We start from the raw sequence: 15,685 nt of genomic DNA on the forward strand, positions 1-15,685 counted from the left end.
GTTTTTTTAGTTTTTTTTTGTTCTTTTGACTTTTGTTTATGTAGACATCAGTAAGAAATATTGTGCTAAGTCTATTCTCTGTCTTTTCTGTAATACCGTACAATAGCTATCTGGCTTTCTTTGGGGGGGTCATGTTTGTACAGATTAGCTATCTATTAGCTGTCTATAGCTAGCTAGCTTTCTATCTGAGTTACATCCGGGTTGAGTTAGCTATCTATGTATTAGCTAGCTAGAGTTACTTAGCTATCTATTAGCTGTCTATAGCTAGCTAGCTATCCTGAGTTACATCCGGGTTGAGTGAAGACCTAGCTAGCTCTCTGTTAGCTATCTATTAGCTAGCTAGCTTTCTATCAGAGTTACTTAGCTATCTATTAGCTGTCTATTAGCTAGCTAGCTTTCTATCTGAGTTATATCCGGGTTGAGTGAAGGCGTAGCTAGCTATCTGTTAGCTATCTATTAGCTAGCTAGCTTTCTATCCGAGTTACTTAGATATCTATTAGCTGTCTATTAGCTGGCTAGCTTTCTATCTTCGTTATCCCGGGTTGAGTGAAGGCCTAGCTAGCTATCTGTTAGCTATCTATTCGCTAGCTTTCTATCTATTTGAGTTACTTCCGGGTTGAGTGAATGCCGGCGCGTGCGGCTGCTGCTGCTCACCCACAGACAAAACTTATCCTGTGACTGTAAAGTGACCTTGAGAGTTTTGAAAGGCACTTAGAAATGAAATGTATTATTATAATTACTATTATTTCGAATTCTAACCTGTAAGCGCTGAAGGAATAGCTGTTGAAGAAAGTCATCCCATATGGGGAGGCGGCGCTCTAGCAGCCGCTGGCACACTGTGTCCCAGTGCTGATTGATGGAGTCAGCACAGAGGAGGTCCCAGACAGCATCTCGAATGGCGGCCAATCCCTTCAGGTTCTTCACAAAGACCAGAAGGCTACTAACACCATGGCAGATATCTTCCTTACACCTGAAAGCAAGTGTTGCAGACTTGAGGTTTTCCAAAGGCGATCATAAAATGACCATGCAGTGCCAAATTTATGAAAGACTGAAAAGGGATGAGTTTCACCTTTTGTGAGTGGAATTTCGGAAAGGTATGCCAGAAGCATTACCATCTTCTCAAAACAGTGACTACATGTTTGTTTACTCTCTCTTGCACTCAGGAATCGAACATCTCTTGGTTGATTACAATGATTGTATTCATAATTTTTTTCCCATAGTTATAGTCATTATCCCATAGTCATTGAAAATGTATGAGGATTTTAACTGCATTGTTCATTTTGAGTCATTTCTACCCAAGATGCATGTGGGTAGAATTCATTTTGTCCATTTATAATATTTTATTGTCTTTTACTTTTTACAACATTGTTATCTTAACTTGTTTTCCACATTGGTGTCTTTAATTGCTTATTAAATATATTTAGTATATTTACACAACTGTTGTCATTCTAATGAGAGACTTCCCTCGTGCATTTTCAATCATGAGACAGGAAGTCCCACTCCATCTCACTCGCCATACAATCCTATAAATTACTAGATCTAAATTTACTGGAAATTAATCCCTGTGATCATATATTTCAGGGGTGTCAAACTCTGGTCCTCGAGGGGTGCCGTCCAACATGTTTTCCAAGTCTCCCAGTTGCAATGCACCTGATTCAAGGGAATGGGCTCATGTCAGACTTCCGCAAAGCTTGCTCATGATCTGATCATTTGAATCAGGTGTGTCCATTGAGCCTGTTCCCTTGAATTCTTTCGTAGCTTTCGTTTCCCAGCTTAAAGACTCTTTGTCCTATACCAATTTTCACATTATTATGGAGGAGGGAAATGAGAGATTTGAACCCTTTGAAATGGAGAAGCGGTCAGAGACTATATTAGCCCCTCGGGGATGTATGACTTGGCAGCAAGACATAAACAAACAATCATATAGCAAGCATCACATTGAATTGTATTATTCAACATAAATTCATATTGTCTTAAATGTCTTGTGCAGCCTTTTGAAAAAAAATCTGAGAAATACTATTTTAAGAGCAAATGACATGAGCAATCATTTACCACATGAGCATTTTGAAGTACAAATACAAAAAGAAAGACAAGGGAAATGTTCTCGACATCCCCTTTATGTCTTTATGTTGAGAAGTGTATTGCAATCTCATGATTTCCAATTGCTTATGTATTGTTGTGCACTTGACAGACTGTTGTTTACGTGTCAATCCAACACTGTAAGGTGTCCCGCAGCTGCTCTCTTTGGATTGGCTGTGCCAGGGCTCGAAGTGTTGGCTGGAACTCCGTGACAGACGGGGGCAGATACTTGAACCAGCTTCCTGTATTTGTGTCTTCCTGAAGAACATTCTTTGCTTTCGCTAAGGAGAGATGGAGAAAGGGAGAGGGAGGGTGAGAGAGAAAGAGAGAGAGAGAGAGAGAGAGAGAGAGAGAGAGAGAGAGAGAGAGAGAGAGAGAGAGAGAGAGAGAGAGAGAGAGAGAGAGAGAGAGAGAGAGAGAGAGAGAGAGAGAGAGAGAGAGACACTGTAGCTGTGTCCCAATTCAGGGCTTCACTGTATTGCAGCTGCATTTGAATATATATATATATATATATATATATATCTCAAACATTAATTTCCCATAGGAGAGCATTAAAATGAGAATAATCCGTTCCCAGGTCCCCATAAAACATAATTTTCTACTAAGCCTTAAAACTACACAAAATATACATTATTGTATGTATATTAAATGTGCTGTGGTATTGTAATTAAAGACATAAACTACGGTTTAATAAAGTCATTTTATTTACCTTTGTGATGGCTTGATAGAATGGAGTGGCCATCTTGAGGAATGATTCCTTGTAAGCTTTGGCAGCTTTATCGTCTCTGCCTCGCCATGACAAATGACACTATGGATCCCTATACGACGCTTAAAGTTCTCAAACCATCCGTGGCTAGCCTTGAAATTATCAATGGATGACGAACTTCCAGGTTGCCTCTTGACGATATCCGAGTGAAGTTGTCATGCTTTCTCTGAGATAATTTTACCTAGATCCTCATCATTTGTGTTCTGTTCAGCTGGGTTGATAGCTTTTTGCATCAAGTGTACAGATGGCCTGTGCGGGTTATTTGTGGAGCCTGATTGATGGGATATTTTAACCTTGCATACTCCAACCCCACCATATCGGTTTAAAGAAGGATTTAGCTGTTTCATGAAAATCGCTTCTTTTACTCCCCTTTCAAACCATCTATGTTCTTTCGCTAAGATTTTAACGTCAGTGTAGTTTTTACTTTTTTGAATGTTGCTGTGCCGATGACCATTTTGTGTTTGGGAGCCTTTAACTGAGTGAATTGCTTGTTCTGTAGCCACGAAGAGACATACGTCTTCTTGTGCCGGTCCCAAGCCCGGATAAATACACAGGGTTGTGTCAGGAAGGGCATCCGACGTAAAAGCTTGGCCAAAAAAACATGCGGATCAAACCTCTAAAGATGGAGGACACTGATTTGCTGTGGCGACCCCTTGATAGGAAAAACCGAAAGGAAAAGAAGAAGATACTACACTCTGGCTTTGAACTATCAACATTGAAACGAGTGCAAATTTCACCGTTTTATCCATTTTTTCGGTCTCTCGTCTGTCTATCTATTTAATGTTTAACCCCCCCCCCCAACTGCTGTGTTCTGGACCAATCACGTGCGGCTTTAAACGAAGACTGGGGGCGGGGAATAGAGGACAAAAAAAAAAGTGTCTGCCATTTCCTTGTTAGGAGAACAGGCTCGTTTGCGAACGACATAACACTCATTGTGGCGCTCCGTGTGTATCTCGGAAAATAGTTCGTATGCCAAGATTAAATTCTGGTGAATTTAACGTTCGTAAGATGAATAGCTCGTTAGCCAAGGCGTTCGTAAACCGAGGTATAACTGTACAGTTAAAATGTTTAGTGCATTTGTGTCTGCATTTTTTTAAATTCATTGTCAAATAGTGGTTATGTTTTTGGGTGTAATTCAAAGAAATTAATCTTAAACAAAAATGTTAACCTAATGTCCCTTAATTCTTTTGATGTCAAACCCAAATGCTGGAACTGGCTTTACTGATCAGATATTTTGGAGGGGAGTGTAGATCCAGGTTTCTGTTGTTGATTAAGTGTGCTTTTATGAAAATATACTTGTTCACTATGTTGTTAAAAGGTTTTCTCATGATATATAAAATCATAAAAAAATAACACAGTATATCAATGTTGACTTGACTCAGTAAGACTTCAAGACATCAGCGATATTTAGTACCTGCAGATGCAGAGGAGGTGACATTTTCCAGGATGGAAAAGAGCAGGCCGCAGTTAAGAGTTGTTTCTCCAGGTCTGGGGCCACCCTCAGGGTGCATGTAGAAAACCGCATACGCTTGAAACAACGTGGTCACGAGCAGTTCCACGAGGCTGCACACTTGAGCTTTAATCCCAGCACCTGACAGAAAAACATAAATAAACATATTTTGAAGCTTATCCAAAGGGTGAATCACAAGTATTTTAATTGCAACGTTCCAAGCTCCTCAATGTGTTGACAACACATCCAAGTTATTTATGGTGCCACCATGTTCTTCACTTTAGTTTACAAGGACTGATTTGAACCATGACGTGTCACATTGATTTTGCCAGAAGACTTTTTATACCTTATTTTATGGAGAAAAGCTGTCATTGTTCCATTGCATTTGGTTTGACCAGAAACACTGGGAAAATGTAGACCAAAACTGTATTTGATAATAATAATAATACATTACATTTTAAAGGACAACCGACACCTTCGGACAAGTTGTGTCCACAATTTGTAAAATCACTTCAAATGACTTCGACTGAGCGTACTTTACAAAGATTCCACCGCATATAGCTATATTTTACGTTTTAAGACTCGCGCTGAATATTCAGGAAGCCTTGTTTTTGAGTTGGTGACGATACCTACCGTGACGTCACAATAGGTATCGTCACTGACCGAGAAAGCGACACACAATGCATTTTGGGTACATTGTTTGGTCTGAAAAATTCGTGTTGATCCGTGTTGATGGCGAAATTAGAAGGAAAAGACATAAATAACGCGATGGTGAATCGTTGTGTGTTGCACCAAGACTATTATTTGATACTCAATGACACAAATTCCCAGCAGACAAATCAGCCCATTTCCAACGGAGCTTGGGCCCCATCTTGTGCATTTTCTGGGACGCTACATAGGTGTCATTGACGGCTCGAATTGATATGGGAGGACTTCTTTAATCTATTGCAAACATTTATGCTTTCCTCTTCAGAACTATTTGAATCATATTCATAACAGGATGAGTAACAAGAAAGCATCTTATCGAATCTGAAGCCATTGTTTTGATTCTCAAGCAAGGCAAGACGTCTTGGCGTGACGTCACGAGCAAGGGGGCGGGACCTTCTGAAACTGAAACTTTTTCAGGTCATTTGAAGTAGTTTTGGGACAATAAGTCATTTTTATTAGTGTTTTTCATTTGACTAAAAATATAAGCCTGCGTGTTTTGGGTATTTTAGATGCTATAAAACGTTTTTCTGATGTCAGTTAAGAAACAAAAAAATGGTGTAGGTTGTCCTTTAAGCGCCTTTCAAAGCTTTCAATGACACTTTACAGTCACAGACAAGCATAGGTACTATAATAAAATACGATCACAAATAGAATGCAATAAATAAAATAAATTTATAAATAGTAACAAGAGAGAGAGATACACAGAAAATGCAATTTTAAATCGTTGGGTTTTGAGATGGGACTTGAAGGTGGGAAGAGAATCGATATTACGAATGTTGGGAGGAAGTGAGTTGCAGAGTTTGGGGGCAGAGCAGCTGAAGGCTCTGTGACCCATTGTGCTGAGACGGGCAGGTGGGGGCACACAGCGGTGGAGGGAGGAGGAGGATCTGAGGGAACGAGAGGGAATAGAATTTTGAAGAAGGTCAGAAAGGTATGGTGGGGCAAGGTTATGGATAGCTTTAAATGTATAAAGAAGAATTTTAAAGTTGATTCTATATTTGACCCGGGGCCAGTGGAGCTCCTGGAGGACGGGGTGATGTGGTGAAAGGATGAGGTTCTGGTGATGATCCGGGCTGAAGAATTCTGGAAGAGTTAAAGTTTGTGGAGAAGTTTCTGAGGGACGCCAAAGAGAAGTGAATTGCAATAGTCAATCCGGTAGGTGACAAGAACGAGGAGTGGTGTGAGGAGTGAGAGATGGGCGTGACGATTGATATTGCATAGGTGGAAGTATGCAGATTGAGTTAACTTATTTATATGGGAGTGGAAAGATAGTGTGCTGTCAAGAATGACACCTCAGCTTTTCACCTGATGGGAGGGAGAAACGAATTGTCAATAGTGAGAGAGAAACTGTTACCTTTGCTCAAGGTGGATTTGGTACCAACGAGGAGAATTTCAGTTTTTTCGCTGTTAAGTTGGAGGAAGTTATGTCTAAACCAGAATTTAATTTCAGAGAGGCAAGTGAAAGGGAAGAAGGTGGAAGAGAGCCGTCGGGTTTGCTGGAGAGATAGAGCTGGGTGTCATCCACAAAGCAATGAAATTTTATACCAAATTTGCGGAGAATATTGCCAAGGGGAAAAGGGTAGGTTATAAAGAGGAGTGGTCCCAGGACAGAGCCTTGGGGCTGGGAACTAGTGAGTGTGAGAGCCACTGTCCAGGATGAAACATCCAAGGTCAATGAATACATCAAAGAGAAGGCTCCAACGGATGATGTACTCAAAGAATGTCTCAGACAATGGGGGGCAGAGGATGAGGTACTGGAAGAGGGACAATCATGGGAGGAAAGCCCCTACACGGGATGTACCACCGAACCATAACTGAAGTGGCTGATCTCAAGAAGTCCTATCAGTGGCTAGAGAGGGCTGGCCTCAAGGACAGCACAGAGGCACTCATCCTGGCTGCTCAAGAGCAGGCCCTGAACACCAGAGCCATAGAGGCACGGATATACCGCACCAGGCAAGACCCAAGGTGTAGGTTGTGCAAAGAGGCACCTGAGACAATCCAACACATAACTGCAGGGTGTAAGATGCTGGCAGGGAAAGCCTACATGGAGCGCCATAACCAGGTGGCTGGCATAGCCTACCAAAACATCTGTGCGGAGTATGGACTGGAAACCCGAAGGTCAAAATGGGAAACACCTCCCAAGGTAGTAGAAAATGACCGAGCAAAGATCCTGTGGGACTTCCAGATACAAACTGACAAGATGGTAATGGCCAACCAACCAGATACCGTGGTCATAGATAAAAGGCAAAGGAAAGCCGTTGTCGTGGATATAGCGGTCCCGAGTGATGGAAACATCAGACACAAGGAACATGAGAAAAATCGAGAAATACCAAGGGCTCAGAGAGGAGCTGGAGAGAGCCTGGAAGGTAAAGGTGACAGCACTCGGGGCAGTGACCCCCAAACTCGACGAGTGGTTGCAACAGATTCCGGGAACAACATCGGATATCTCAGTCCACAAATGCGCAGTGCTGGGAACAGCACGGATACTGCGCAGAACCCTCAAGCTTCCTGGCCTCTGGTAGAGGACCCGAGCTAAAATGGGGGACAGACATCACCCATGGGGAGATGAGGAGATATGTGTGTGTGTGTATATATATATATATATATATATATATATATATATATATATATATATATATATATATATATATATATATATATACATATATATATATACAGTAAAGTCTCGTTATATCGATATTCAAGGGAGTCCGAAAAAATATTGATATAACCAGGACTATCGATATATCCGACCCTGTTTGCATGTAATTTTCTCCGTGCGTGTATAGAAATAGTATCGATATAACCGGGACTATCGATATATCCTATATCGATATAACGAGACTTTACTATATATATATATATATATATATATATATATATATATATATATATATATATATATATATATATATATATATATATATAAATGTGTGTGTGTGTGTGTTTGTGTATATATAAATATGGTCCTTTATCAACTTCCTGCTCGAATTTGCTTCTCTGCAGAAAAAGCTCAATTTCTCTGCTTTTTAGGAAAAATTGGGCATTTGGCCTGAAACCACCGAATTTTAACAGCCAATATCTCCAGAACCAAATCAGCTAGAAATGAACTTTTTTTCTGATGAAAGAAGAGATGGAAGAAAAGGTTTCTAATGCTGTGTTGAATTTTTATGTAGTCCTAAAACGTAATATTCTGTGGGTCTTGAAATTTGAGTGAAAATTATGAAGAAAAAAAAACCCTGGCACAAGAGTGGACACATTGTTGTACATGTCTGGCAGTGAATGAGTTAAGATTTAACCATAGTAATGGGGAAAACGTTAGATTGTATATTACCATGTTGGGGCTGATTGAGCAACTGATGGATGGAGGCCTTCCGTGCTAACAAGAAATCAGCAAGTGCCTGTCGTGGGGAGCTGTCCTCCAGCAGCATTGTGGACAGAAGTGCCTCGGCAATGGCCTGGTCAGATACTGCCCGACCTCGCAACAGAGACTTGCTGTCTAAAAGAATGGTGGACCTGGTAAAATAAATAAACACATAAATAAATAAATAATGAATGAATGAATAAATAAACACAGAAATACATAAATAAATAAATACATGAATGACTAATAACTAAGCCTTATTTGTGATAGTTACATGGCAAAATAAAGATTTGTAGTACAATCAATTTATTCAATATACAGGTAACATCCGACTTACGACCGGCGTGACTTACGACCACGACTGCCAGACCCTTTTTTTCTACACCTGGCATCGTGAGGAGTATTAACCACAAAAGTTATTTGTGGGTTGTTTGGATACTTGGAGTTGCCATACCTTGCATTTGCTATTGACTGCTCATGTGTGAAAACATTCCATTCTTACCATTCTTTCCATTCTCCCCGTTTGCTAATGCAAAAAAGTCACGGTCGACATAAATATAACAAGCAAAACGCGTATGTCTACTTCATCAGACAAGACACGACACACCGCAACCTGCCAGTAGCCCGTCTGAATCTCAGCCTGACACATCTCTCACGCTGTGTGTCACTTCCCTGACAATTCATCTCACTCTCGCACAGCTATGTGATGGCATCGTGGGGGGGTGTCCACTGGCCAAGGTGAGAGCCGAGGCGGTGGGCGTTGGCGCGCGGGACCGGCGTGATGAGAACAGGGAGAGGGTATATTTATATATATATATACGTATAGTGAGACCTCAGCTTATGAACTTATTTGGTTCCCAGACAGAGTGTGTATCACAAAAACATTTTCCCATAGGAAACCATGAAAATGGGAATAATCTGTTCCCAGGTTTCCATAAAATATACTTTTCAACTAAATAAGCCTTAAAACTACACATAACATACCTTATTCTATGTATAATAAATGTGCTATTGTATTGTAATGAAAGAAATACACTGTACTGTATAATAAAGTCACTTTATTTACATTTGTGATGGTCATTGATGGCTCTTAATTGACACCTGTTGCTTTCTGACTTGTAATGTCTTACGAAACTGAGGCATTACATTATCATTCATCATGTTGATGATTCTCATAGCCTTTTCTGGGTGGAACTGTTCAATAAAACAACTCACATCAACTTCTGAATGGCCTGCTTCTGCTTGTCCTCTTGAAGGCAAATCAAATCCTCTGTGTTGAGGACCTCATTATGGTGAGCAACAAGCTCCTCGATGTCATCTGTATCCACTTTGAGTCCCGTCGGTGCTGGCAGAGATTTTATTACAACAAAAGGTGCGAGTCCGATGATTCCACGGACGCGTAATAAAACGCGTCATTAGTCACGTGAAAGCATCGACTAAATAACGCCTTTGTGTAAACTTTACACAAAGGCATTATTTAGTCGATGTGAGAAACATGAACGAGGTGTGCGTTTGTGGCGTGACGTGCACACCGCGGCTGTCATGTGAATCTCAGCCTGACACATCTCTCACGCTGTGTGTCACTTCCCTGAGAGTAACATTCTTCATTTCCACCATTGCCACCATCGTTCGCCTAAAAGCTTTACAGTGTTGTGTAAACTTAACACAAAGGCGTTATTTAGTCAATGCTTTCACGTGACTAATGACGGCGAAATTATCAGTGCGAGTTGACAGCTGGGGCGGCGCCGCCGCTCGCGACACTTCAATTTCATTTCATTTCAACGAGTCACTGAAGCGTTACACTGTAAAGCTTTTAGGCGAAGGATGGTGGCAATGGTGGAAATGGAGAATGTTACTCTCAGGGAAGTGACACAGAGCGTGAGAGATGTGTCAGGCTGAGATTCACATGACAGCCGCGGTGTGCACATGTGATGCCACAAACGCACTCCTCGTTCGTGCTTTTCAATGATCTCCTTCTCCTCGACGGTGATTTTATTTTTTGTTTCTTCTCCGGCTGAACACGAGCCTGTGAAGTTTTTTTTTCGGTTCCATAATAGTAAAATTATCTGCAAAAAGCTCCTCGGAGGCGATCGACGTGTGAATTCAGAGAGAGGGGCCGTGGAAAGTAGCGCCGGCTGGAGCGCTGTTCGGTCGTGTGCTTCCACCGAAGATCACTATATATGTATATATATATATATATATATATATATATATATATATATATATATATATATATATATATATATATATATATATACAGTAAAGTCTCGTTATATCGATATCGGATATATCGATAGTATTTCTATGCACGCACGGAGAAAATTACATGCAAACAGGGTCGGATATATCGATAGTCCCGGTTATATCGATATTTTTTCGGACTCCCTTGAATATCGATATAACGACACTTTACTGTGTATATATATATATATATATATATATATATATATATATATATATATATATATATATATATATATATATATATATATATATATATATATATATGATATATATTATATGAATTTCCAGATGACTAATTAAGAAATTAACAATTTCAGGGAGATGCAATTTCATAGGGTCCAGTATATAGCACTAAATACACGTTAAACAATTATTACCTTGTTCACAGATTCATAATTTCTTCAAGTTTATTTTCACAAACAATTATCTTGCAATGTCAAATGAATGCATCACCTTGCCATTCTCGAGACATTGAAAGTTCATTTACATTTACCATGTCAACCTACTGTAAATAAGCCTTTATGTCACAATAAAAGGTACATGAAAAAGCAATAAGTACCTGAAATGACCAGTTGTGGCGACTTGACGGACAAGGATCGGGAAGCGGGCCAGTGCAGGACTGTAATGAGCCCCTGTGGTAGCTTCCAACTGAAGGAGACTGTGCAGATGGCAACAGAGCAGGTAGAGACGAGTTGCCTGAAGATAATGGGAGGCCTCCATGGCACTCCAAATGCACTCAGGAATCTCCAAAAGGAGCTTGATCTGAGACGCCATTCTGTAGAACTTGTCCTGCCACTGAATCTATTAGACAAAGACAAGTGCGTATGAATTTGCAGTGAGTTCAGGTATTAGCCGGAGTGGTTTAAACCTTTTCTTGTTTTCAGTCTTCTTATTCAGAATCAGAATCAGAATCAGAATCATCTTTATTGCCAAGTATAGAACACACAAGGAATACTACCAAACATCAATAAAAATGTGTTTTATTCCTTTTCAAATGCTTAGCTAAAAGAAACCAGTCATTCAAGAGCAATTAATGTATTTGACTTCAGTTCTTCATCGCATAGAAAACTGAGCATTTACCATATTTTCTGGTGTTTAAAGCACACCTAAAAGCCTTTATTTTCTTCAAAAGATGACCCTGCGCCGTAAACCCTGGGCGGCCTCATATATTTAATAATCTTGAGCGACAACAGGTCTCGCAACTACTGTCAGCAGCCACTGATTCAATTTCCTCTTGTAGATATACTGTGTGTTCCATGCTGGGATATACAGGATAAAACGTAACCCCAGCTTCTACTGTAGCGCCTTATAATGTGATGTGCCTTAGACAGTTGTGGTCAAAAGTTTACACACACTTCTGAAGTACATAATGTCATGGCTCTCTTGAGTTTCTAGTTATTTCTACAACTCTGATTTTTCTCTGATCGAGTGATTGGAACAGACACTTCTTTGTCACAAAAACATTCATGAAGTTTGATTCTTTTATGACTTTACTGTGGGTGAAATGAAAAAAGTGATCAAATATTCTGGGTCAAAAATATACATACAGCAGCGCTAACATTTGGTAACATGTCTCTTGGCCATTTTCACTTCAATTAGGCGCTTTTGGTAGCCATCCACAAGCTTCTGGCAAGCTTCTGGGTGAACCTTTGACCACGCCCATATAAATAATATAACTCGGTCTGCATATTTACACCTCTGTAATATCAATCGTCTCTGTCCCTCTCTCACCCCTCACTCCGCTGCTATCCTTATCCACAGTCTCGTCACCTCCGGCATCGATTATTGTAACTCACTTCTCTTCGGTGTCAATCAGAAATATCTCCATAAACTCCAACTAGTCCAAAATTCTTCATCCCGGATCATCATTAAAACCCCCTCCTTTCACCACACCACCCCTGTCCTCCAGCAGTTCCTCTGGCTCCCTGTTAAACATCGGATCAAATTCAAAATATTTTTGTTTACATTCAAAGCCATCCATAACCTTGCCCCTCCCTATCTGTCTGACCTGCTTCAAATCTCCGTTCCTTCTCGGTCCCTCAGATCCTCATCCTCCCTTCACTTCTATGTGCCCTCTGCCCGTCTCACCACGATGGGATGCGGAGCTTCCAGCCGCTCTGCTCCCAAACTCTGGAATTCTCTTCCACCCAACATCCGTAATATTGACTCCGTCCCTATTTTCAAATCCCACCGCAAAACCCATCTGTTTACAATTGCATTTATGGTCTAGTTCAATCAGCTATTTCATTATTGATCATTTTACTTGTGGTTTTATTGTTGTGTGCTTTGTTTTTATTGTAAAGTGTCCTTGTGTGTTCTGAAAGGCGCTTGAAATTAAATGTCTTGTTATTTATTATTATATTACTCCTCTTGACAGAACTGGCGCAGTTCAGTTAAATGTGATGGTTTTCTGACTTGGACTTGTTTCTTCAACATTTAAGTCAGGACTTTGGGAAAGCCATTTGAAAACCTTAAATCTAGCCTAATTTAGCCATTCCATTCCCACTTTTGATGTGTGTTTGGGGTAAAAAAAAAATTGCACTGTTGCTCTTGGGACCTGCAGGTTCTTTGAAATGGCTCCAAGTGACTTTCCTGACTTGTTCAAGTCAATTATTAATAATAAAATAATAATACATTTTATTTCAAGCGCCTTTCAAAACACCCAAGGACACTTTACAATAAAAACAATAAAACCATAAGTAAAATGATACATATTCCCTTATTCCCTTTTTAGGATCCATGCTGAGCTCTTTTGACTTTCCCATGGTAGCGTTTGTGGGCGTTTGCATTCAATGAGCCCTATTTAAACGACCTCAGAGAAGTCACCAGCCGTAGTCCGTCATAATCACTCACCAGAAGTTAAGAGGCCATGCTATGAAGCCCATCTCTCTGACACAACTTTCACCAAAAATACTAATTCGTGTTGCTGTATGCATATTTTTGACCCAGCAGATTTGATCACTGAGAAGAAGAGAAAAATCAGAGTTGTAGAAATGACTGGAAACTCAAGAGAGCCATGACGTTATGTTCTTCACAAGTGTATGTAAACCTTTGACCGCAACTGAACTGTACATGGAAAACTTTTTTAAACACATCATTCATTTAAGGCGTGACCTATACTCTGGTGCACCTTATACTGTATATGGAAAAGGTTTAAAAATACACCATTCTTGGAGGAGATGGCAAACAAAAGAACGCCCAACAGTCAAAGACTGGATTAAGGTGGTGGGTGAAATTTATGAAATGGAAAAGATTACTTTTATTGTCCGAGGCGAGCGAGAGAAATTTGAGAGACTATGGGATACCTGGGAAAATTTTACAGCAACCTAAGTGCTTATAAAGATATTTAAGTTAACCTATGAACCCCAATCCACTCAAGATCAAAATTGTTAATGATTATTATTCATTATTTTTATTCGTATTACTATATTTGTTCCTTTTTTCCATTATTTGCTTTACTTTTCTTTCTCTTGGCAGTCCATCGAAGTCGAAGATGACGTCGCTTCCATTGCTTTGTGGGGTATTGGACAGTGGTTATCGGCGCTGGCGTCGATGCCACTGTAGGTGACTATGAAGCCCGATTCTGGAGCCACAAATCCTGCCACATTCAGGACATGTGAGGCCAGGACCGGGCTGGCAAGGCGGTAGCACAAAGGTGTCTTTGCTCGTGCCGCACGGTTTTTTCAAGTTGTGTCACCCCTTTGTGGCATAAGGAACGCCACAGTGGCCTGTTAGCTGCAGCAGACTCCAGATCGCTGGGCTTGATGTTGCATTTCTTTAGAGTCTGTTTAAGCTGGTCTTTGTATCGCAGCTTAGGACCACCAGGCTTCCTATTCGCTGACAGGAGTTGTCCAGAAAGCACCTGCCGAGGCAAGCGGCAGCTAGGCATCCGGATGACATGTCCAACCCACCGGAGTTGCCTCTTTGCCAGTATAGCCTCGAAACTGGTGGAGGCGGTGCGTTGAAGGATGTCGGTGTGTGGGACACGATCCTGCCAGGTGATGCAAAGGATTCGTTGGAGGCACCTGATGTGGAATGCATCAAGGCGTCTCACATGGCGTCGATAGATGGTCCAGGCTTCTGCGCCATATAGCAGCGTGGACACACACACTGCTTGGTAGACTGCGACTTTTGTTGGAGTTCTTAAGTGGTTGTTTTCGAACACACGAGTACGCAATCTGCCAAAAGCTTTGGAGGCTTGACGGATGCGGGCCTGGACGTCATCGTCAATTAAGACAGGAGAGTGTTAGAATGCTGCCGAGGTAGCTGAATTGTTGGACAACCTTGAGGGGTGTGCCACTGAGGGTGAACGCTGGGGTAGGAGAACTCTCTTTTGCCATGACCTCCGTTGCCAGATGATGCTCAAATTGACCATGTTCTCTCCCTTTTCTAACTGTTCAAAAAAAATTCAAAAAAAAATTACATAAAAAAATACACCATTCATTGGGGGTGTACCTTAAAATCCGCTGCACCTTAAACCCCAGAAAATACTGTTGTTTATGGCCTACTATCACACTGAATAGCCTATATACTAGCTCTTTTACACCACCTGTAGGAAAATTCCACACTAGTAGAATGGCTATGGCAGATTATCTGGTAATGTTGTTCTACTACGTTTTATACAAACTCAAGATTTCATTTTTTGGGGTTGTTTCTGATCATATGCGTTGCATTATTTTATATTGTTTTAAGTATATGTTTGGGTTTGTGTTTACTTTTATTTTGCCTTGTTTCCCTCAGCTTTCTGGTTGCCAATGCAAAATAGAATCTGTTCTCAATTGCTAACCTAAATCAATAAAGGTGAAATAAAGAAATGAGACGATAAAGTCAAATATCAAAACAACAAACAGTTGACTCATACTTACCCCAATAAAAGCCCATTTAGAATTTGGACAATTTATTATAATAATAATAACACATTTCATTAATAAGCACCTTTCAAGGACCCTTTACTTTCACATGATATTTTTCTGCAGAGTCACAGAATATTTTCCTGCTGGTGAGCAGCGGCAGCCACGCTCGCCAGCGTTCACTCAACCCGGAAGTACCTCACTCTTCTGTTCAAATCCATTCC

General features: G+C 40.6%; 1 protein-coding gene across 2 annotated transcripts in view; it reads right to left on the reverse strand.

Annotated features, from left to right (window-relative positions):
• Positions 1 to 15,685, reverse strand: part of cog1 (component of oligomeric golgi complex 1) — a 33,714-nt gene that overhangs the window by 17,397 nt on the left and 632 nt on the right. For both annotated transcript variants that reach the window (XM_089018008.1, XM_089018009.1), the window contains exons 2-6: positions 11,171 to 11,412; positions 8,338 to 8,519; positions 4,260 to 4,436; positions 2,204 to 2,360; positions 760 to 970 (exon numbers count right to left, since the gene is read on the reverse strand). In XM_089018008.1, the coding sequence (XP_088874134.1) occupies positions 760 to 970; positions 2,204 to 2,360; positions 4,260 to 4,436; positions 8,338 to 8,519; positions 11,171 to 11,412 (969 nt within the window). The remainder of the gene's footprint in view (positions 1 to 759; positions 971 to 2,203; positions 2,361 to 4,259; positions 4,437 to 8,337; positions 8,520 to 11,170; positions 11,413 to 15,685) is intronic.

The sequence above is a fragment of the Hippocampus bargibanti genome, linkage group LG17, assembly GCF_051943395.1.
Source record: "Hippocampus bargibanti isolate YZ-2025 linkage group LG17, ASM5194339v1, whole genome shotgun sequence".
NCBI classification, from domain to species: domain Eukaryota; kingdom Metazoa; phylum Chordata; class Actinopteri; order Syngnathiformes; family Syngnathidae; genus Hippocampus; species Hippocampus bargibanti.